Genomic DNA, 6,864 nt, shown 5'->3' with positions numbered 1-6,864 from the left:
CCTGCCTACCCCAACATCCCCCCATCCCACCTCAACCTTCCCCACTACCGCCACCCATCTGCAAATCCTCTAACCGAGGACGTCCTCCCCGCTGCCGTTCCTGGCCCCGCACCAACATCACTCGGCGCCTACTGCCTGACCGGCACCGCACCACCCCCACCACCACCGACCGGTGGCCCGCGGCTGGTGCCCGGTGAGCTGCACCGGGTGGGGCGGCTTGCGCAGGCGCTGGCGCAGCGGTTGGAGGGGGTGCGGTGGAGGGTTGGGGGGGTTGTGTTAGGGCTGGGGGGGGAGGGTGGGTTGGGGTGTGGGAGTGGGGTTGGGGGTGCGGATGGGGGTGGGAGTGGGAGTGGTGGTGGTAGTGGTGTTGGGTTGGAGAGGGAGCCGCCGTTGTCGGTGTCGACTTTGTTTCAGTTGGAGGAGGATTTTGACGAGGCGGATGAAGGTGTTCGCGAGGGAGGTTGTGGGGGGGTTGGGCGGGGGTTGATGGTTTGGGTTCCTAGGTACCTCCTTAGGTACATGTATTCGGGGGTTGAGGGGATGGCGGTGGATAGGGGGTTTGAGGTTGAGGGTCATATCTGTCGTTGCTGTTGACTTATGGTTGCAGTTATTGGTGTAAACTGGTTTTAGATAATGGGGGGTGTTTGGCTCGACGATGGGTTGTGAGCCTGAATGGGGGATCGGTTCATGCCATAAAACAAGTGGGTTTATGTTGTTTTTCATGTGTCCTGTGGATAATGACCACATCCATGTTCATGGGTTTATTTCTTGTCATTGTCCGGCGAAGGAGACAACCGGAGACTTGCAACGGCCTAGTTTCCGCCTTGATGTATTGAACGGTTACCGCTAACCCTACTAGGTGGTGCTCGTTCGATACAGCCGTTCTGCATCCCTTTTGCAACAACACCAAGCCCACACCTCCTCATTATGACCTATCTCATCCTCCCCCCCCTCCCACCCCAAAAACCTCTCCGAAGCCCCCTCAAGCCTTCTTTGTCGCGGGCTTGTTGGCCCCATCAAACAATCCCAACAACACCGCCCCCACAACTGTGATCATCGGCGCATAGCCCCAGTGGTTCCACTCCCCTTGCCCGTGCAGATAGCAAACAGCACCATCAGCGGCGGCAACACCGCTGGCCGCAATGAGAGTCCATCCGAGGGACTTGTTGGTTCCAAACAATGCGGCCGAGTAGATGGCCAGGCCCATGAAGATGTCGCGGGCGCCGTAGACGGCCATCAAGCTGTCTACCATCTTGGCATCGTCAGGCGAGGAAGGCGGAGAGAACTCGAAGAAAGTCAAGGCATGTTCTGGTCGGATGATGGCATTGATGCCGAAACCGACAAAGATGGTGGCGAAGGCATGGGCTGCGAGTTGGAGTGCGGCGGATTGTGAGGGTGCCATTATGAGGTTTGGGGCTGGGTTTCGGTGATGGCGAAGAAGATGCTTCAGGTTGGAGCGAATCGATGTCAATACTGTGTAAACCACGGGAGATGCTGTGCGAGATGAAGGAAATAAATCTTCACTTGGTTCAACGCGCTTGTGATGCCTCCCTTGCAACCAGGACTCGACTCCCTGCACTGCTGCCTGCCAAACCAACCAAATCCGCGTTTACCAACCAATCGAGCGTGCCAAGTCAAGCCACGGCAGGCAGAGACCCCTATCCTCGGCGATTGGAAAGGATCCGTCGGGTTTGTCGGCGCCGAGTCACCCAAACACTGGACACGGTTCATTGGCCATCAACACACATTCTGAGGGGACTTCGAAGCAAGGAGGAAATCTTGTTGAAACGAAGAATGACGACTAACTATAATGACCAAATGCAAAACTCAAAAGCCTAACGTGAAAACCAAATGAAACCCAAAATGACAATCTTGACTGTAGGAAAACCAATCCTTCCCAATACAGTTTTACCCCATGAGCCCCCCTCCAGACAACCCCTAAGCAGCCACCTCAATCCCCTGAGACGCACATACCTGGATGGCAAACTTGGTGATGGTAAGCGTCTCACCCAACAGCTGTTGGAACGGCACGTCCAGCTTGTACTCCTTGAAGATCCAGTTCCGCAGTTCCGCACCAATCATGCTGTCAATGCCGTACGAGGCAATAGACTTGACATCCGGCTCAAACTCATCCAAATCCAACAGCAACATGCGCGCCAACTTCCCAACAAAGTGCTCCGTGACCGCGCCCACGGCCTCCGCAGGCGACGCAGCAGCCTTGATGATAGAGATGATGCTCTGGGCCTGGCCGCCCTCACCATCACTGCCATCCTCGGCCGAGGCGTTCATGTCGTGCACGGCGTGGCTGAAGCGGGCGTCCTCAACCCAGAAGCTGTCGGTGGCCAACTCATCCCGCACCGCCTTCTGCAGCTTGGCCGGGTCCAGGCCGACGACGATGTGATCGATTGCGGTGTCGATGCCGTGGCTGGTGATGGCGGCCTCGAAGGCGCCTAGAAGCTCCTCCTCGTCGATGCCGTACATGCCCTTGCGCTTGAGCGACTGCTCCAGCTCGACGTTCTCGGCCACGACGCCCACGCCGAGCACCATGGGCAGGACGACCGACGTGGCGGGCTTGCCGGCCACGCGGCGCTGGCGCGCGAGCGTGTCGAGGTAGGTGTTGGCCGCGGCGTAGTTGCTCTGCGTGGTGTTGCCGAGCACGCCCGACACGGAGCTGGTCATGAGGAAGAAGTCGAGCGGCTCGTCGGCGAGGACGGCGTGGAGGTTGGCCGCGCCCAGGATCTTGGGAGACACCGATGTCTTCCAGTTGTTGTAGGTCATGGAGTGGAAGAGACCGTCCTGTGGAGATGTCAGCTTCGTGCTTTTCTTGTCTACCCACAAGGAAGAAATAGAAACAACTTACCCTGAGAACCATGGCAGCGTGGACCACACCACGGATGGGGTGCTCAGCCGGCACCTGCGCAACCGCGCGGACAACATCCTCCTTTGAGGTAGCATCACCACGCACAACCTGCACCACCGCTCCAGCCTTCTCCATATCCTCGACCAACTTAGCAGCCGAGGGCGAGTCGGCACCAGATCGCGACAGGAAAGTAAACCGCCTCGCGCCAGACTCCATCATCCACGACGTCAGACTGCGGCCCAACCCACCCAGGCACCCCACAAGCAGGTAGCTCGAGTCGGGGTTAAAACGAAGCGGCGGGCGCGCCGGCACCACTGCAACCGTCTTCTCAGCGTCCGCCTCATACGTAACCACGGTCTTCACCGCGCCAAACGCATCCGAAAACCCCGCCACCGCCTTATCCAGCCCCGAAAGATGCACCGTCTTCACCGGCCCGGGCGCCACCACCGCACCCTGCTGCACCAGACTCACAATGGTCGGCAGCAGGCGCGCCAGCACCTCCGGGCGGGAGTCAAACAGCCCGACCAGATCAAACGACAGATACGACGCGCCGCGCTGGGCGGTAGGAACCGAATCCAGCGCGCGGCGGTGCAGCACGTCCTTGCGGCCGGCATCAAGGAAACGACCCAGCGGCGCGATGTGGCGCCAGGCCTCGCGCGCCGTGGCCTGGTCGGTGTTGCCCGCGCTGAAGACAATGTCGGCGCCGTGGCCGGCGGTCAGCTCGTTGAGGATGTCGAGGAGCACCGACGCGGCCGCTTCGGCGTCCTCGCTGTGGCCCGCGAAGAGCGTCTGTTCGGCGTCGAGGCCGAGCTGAGTCTGGAAGAATTCCGCCTCGGCGGCGGTTTCCACCACCACGTAGGGGACTGCGCCCTTGGCGAGGGCCACCTTGACGGCGGCCACGCCGCTCAGGCCCGTTCCGTGCAGGACGAGCACGTTGTCGTTGGCTTTGATTTGGCCGAGGGTGTTAAGGCCGTGGAGGGCCGAGGCGTAGGCGGAGAGGGCGCTGACGGTGGTGGTGAGTCCGTGTCGGTGAGGAGAGAGGAGAGCATGTCGGCGAGGACTTGTTGGTAGCTGGCGAACTTGTCCGCGTGGAAGCCGACCACCTTGTCGCCCGCCTTGTGGGCGGTCACGCCCGTGCCGACGCGGGTCACCACGCCGCCGATCTCGTGGCTGAAGGTGGTGGGGTAATCGGCGCCCGAGATGACGAGCACGCCCTCCTTGGTGAGGCCGCTGGCTTCGACGCGGACCTCGACGTGCCCGGGCTTGACGTCCTCCACGACGGCCTCCTGGTGGAAGATGACGCGGCCCTTGACGATGGCGCCCGAGATGCGGCTCTCCGGGGTGAAGGCGGCGGGCTCCGGAGCGCGCGTGGCGGAGAAGGAGTTGTTGAGGCTGTCGCTGCCGACGAGGCGGCTGATGTAGGTCTTGCCGTTGGCGACGCAGAATTCGCGGTCGGACTTGTCGCCGGTGGGGGCGGCCTGCTGTTTGGCGACGCGGACGATGGCGGAGACGGTGTCTTCCGAGGTGACGGTGTCCTGGTCGATGTCGACGGTTTTGAAGTCGAGCGAGGCCTGCTCTGAGCTGATGGTGCGGGCCAGACCGTGAACCATGCCGAACTCGGGCCGCTTGCCCTCGAGGAGGCCGCCCGGGGTGACCCAAAGGAGAGACGAGGTCGTGTTGGTGATGGCTTGGACCCGGCTGAACTCCTCGTCGGTGATGTTGAAGAGGAGAGGGCTCTCAAAGTCGGCGAGGATGATAACATGGGACAGGATCTTGCCGTCGGCGAGGTCCTTCAGAGCGGTGACCTCGACGGTCCAACCCAAGGCCTGCAGGGCAGCCCAAACGGAGGAGACAATGGCCGTCTGAGCGGTTCCGTAGACGAGCTGGACGGAGTGCTGAGTGGCCTCCTTAGTCTCCTGACCTTCCGCAGAGATCTTGGCCGCCTTGGCCGTGCCGGAAGAGGTCTCGGACAGGACATAGCCGCCGACCTTGACGGTCTCGCGGAGCTTGGCAAGGTCCTCCTCAGAAACCGCTTGACGGACAACAAGCACATTGAAAGCGCCAGCCGCAAGAGACTGGGCGGCGAGCTCCTGGGTAAGGTCCAACTTGACGACCTTGGCACGGGGGTACTCCTTCAGGGCGGTCTTGACCGACTCCAGCTCCTCGTCCGAGGCCACGGTAACAGTGTACGAGGCACGGGGGCTCTTGGTGAGGATCTGCTTTACACCCTCAATATTCGAGGCGCCAACCTGCAGGACCTTGGTCTCGGGGCGCTTGAACAGCGCGAGGTGCACCGCCTCGGGGACGGTCAAGCCCTTCAGGTCAGCCGACTCGACGAGCGTGTCGAAGTCAACCTCCCAGCTGATCTCGCCATAAAGACGCTCCGTCAGGGCAGAGGGCGCCTTCTGGGGTACGGCAGCCTCGTAGCTCACACCGCGGAGGTTGACAATCTCCAACAGCAGGCTCTTATCAGCCGCCTGCATCTGGGCGCTGCTCTCGAAGGAGCGGACACCGCGCTTGTCGACCCAGGCGTAGGCGCTGGCCGTCGAAGTCTTGACCTGCTCCTCCGTAGGGGGCCAGATGGTAACCTCGTCCAGCTGGATGGGGATGACACCGTAGTTGATGGCGGTGGTGCGGCCAGCGTAAATGGCGGTGATGCTGAGCTGCAGGACGGAATCGACGGTCGCAGGGTGCAGGACGTACCGCGACTCGCCCAGGGAGGCGTCAACCGATTGCTTGACCGCGGTGGTGCAGCTGGCCCTGGTACTTTTGTGCCGGTCGAAGGCGGGATGTCAATCCATACTCCTGGATAGGTCGGGCCCGGTAGTCGGAAGCCCGACGTCACGCAGGGCCTGGTTTCCAAGCCCTCTGCCGTCTGGCACGCCTGGGGGAAGCTGGGCACCCGGCTCTGGGAGCGAGGCGGCGCGGCTTGTTTGTTGGATGCCGACGCTACCAGTCCATGTGCTCCTTCTTGACGCCCCTCGTCGTCGATGGACGAGACGGTGAAATCCCACCATCCGCTTCCGTACATGGAGGCGCTCAAGCCGAGCAGGACCTCAATGCCGTCATCGCTCGTCGGGCACAACAAGCGCTTTCTGGATCGACACGTCGCGGAGAACATAGTTGTGGATATCAACGGGGGTGCTGCTCAGCTCGTTAAGCTGGGTGAGGGCCTCGATGGCCATGGCAAAGTAACCAGCGGCGGGGAACACGACCTCGCCACCCAGGGCGTGGTCGCCGAGCCAAGGCAGGTCACGAAGGCGGAGCATGTTTCTCCAGGTCGGGTTGGCGGGTGAACCACCGAGAGTGCGCTCACCGAGGACATCGTGGCGCGGGTGGGTGCGGAGACGGTGCTCGCGGGAGGCACGGCTCTCGGCCCAGAATGGTCGGGCGTAGTTCCACTGGTAGGGCGGCAGGTCGACGATGACAGCGGGCGCGGGGGCCAGCTTGTTGCCGGACTCGACGTAGGCGGTCGAGACTTGGTCCATCTCCAGGGGGTAGGCGCGCAGGAACATCTCACCGGCGACCTTGAGGAGCTGAACGGCCGAGTCGGTACCCCGGAGGAGGGTTGGGATGTACTCGAGCTTCTCGCGGCCTAGGGCGGCCTTGATCTGCTTGATGGGGCCGGACATGGCAGAGTGGGGGCCGACTTCGATGAGCAGGTCGACATCGCTGAACTCCTCGGCCGTCAGGATGGTCTGGACCGCCTGGTTGAACAGGACGGGGCTGCGGAGGTTGGTGCTCCAGTAGCTCTCATCGAGGACGGTCGTGGTGGGCAGGACGGCGTTGGTGACCGACGAGACTCATCTTGGCCGTGGGGGGCGTCGAGGGCGTGTCGAAAGGGGTTGTACGCCTTGGCGGCGCGAACGAGCTCCTCATAGGTGGCAGAGACCGGGGGCCATGTGATGCGAGTGGTAAGCCTTGCCGTTGGTCTTGACGATGCGGAGCGAAGACACCGTTCGGCGTCGAGCTTGGCCTTGACCTGGTTCGACAGCATCAGCGTC

At 62.0% G+C, this 6,864-nt stretch overlaps 1 protein-coding gene across 1 annotated transcript in view; it reads right to left on the bottom strand.

Moving 5' to 3' along the window:
- Positions 1-982: 982 nt before the first annotated feature.
- Positions 983-6,864, bottom strand: part of CHGG_00246 (uncharacterized protein) — a gene marked incomplete at both ends in the record, with an annotated part of 8,208 nt that continues 2,326 nt past the window's right edge. Inside the window, 7 exons of the mRNA XM_001219466.1 lie at positions 983-1,494; positions 1,599-1,716; positions 1,975-2,796; positions 2,861-3,863; positions 3,941-5,595; positions 5,664-5,955; positions 6,071-6,586. Of these exons, the coding sequence (XP_001219467.1) occupies positions 983-1,494; positions 1,599-1,716; positions 1,975-2,796; positions 2,861-3,863; positions 3,941-5,595; positions 5,664-5,955; positions 6,071-6,586 (4,918 nt within the window). The remainder of the gene's footprint in view (positions 1,495-1,598; positions 1,717-1,974; positions 2,797-2,860; positions 3,864-3,940; positions 5,596-5,663; positions 5,956-6,070; positions 6,587-6,864) is intronic.

The sequence above is a fragment of the Chaetomium globosum genome, genomic scaffold (assembly GCF_000143365.1).
Source record: "Chaetomium globosum CBS 148.51 scaffold_1 genomic scaffold, whole genome shotgun sequence".
NCBI lineage: Eukaryota > Fungi > Ascomycota > Sordariomycetes > Sordariales > Chaetomiaceae > Chaetomium > Chaetomium globosum.
Note: the sequence above shows the minus strand (reverse complement) of the source record. Positions and strands in the feature narration are given on the sequence as shown.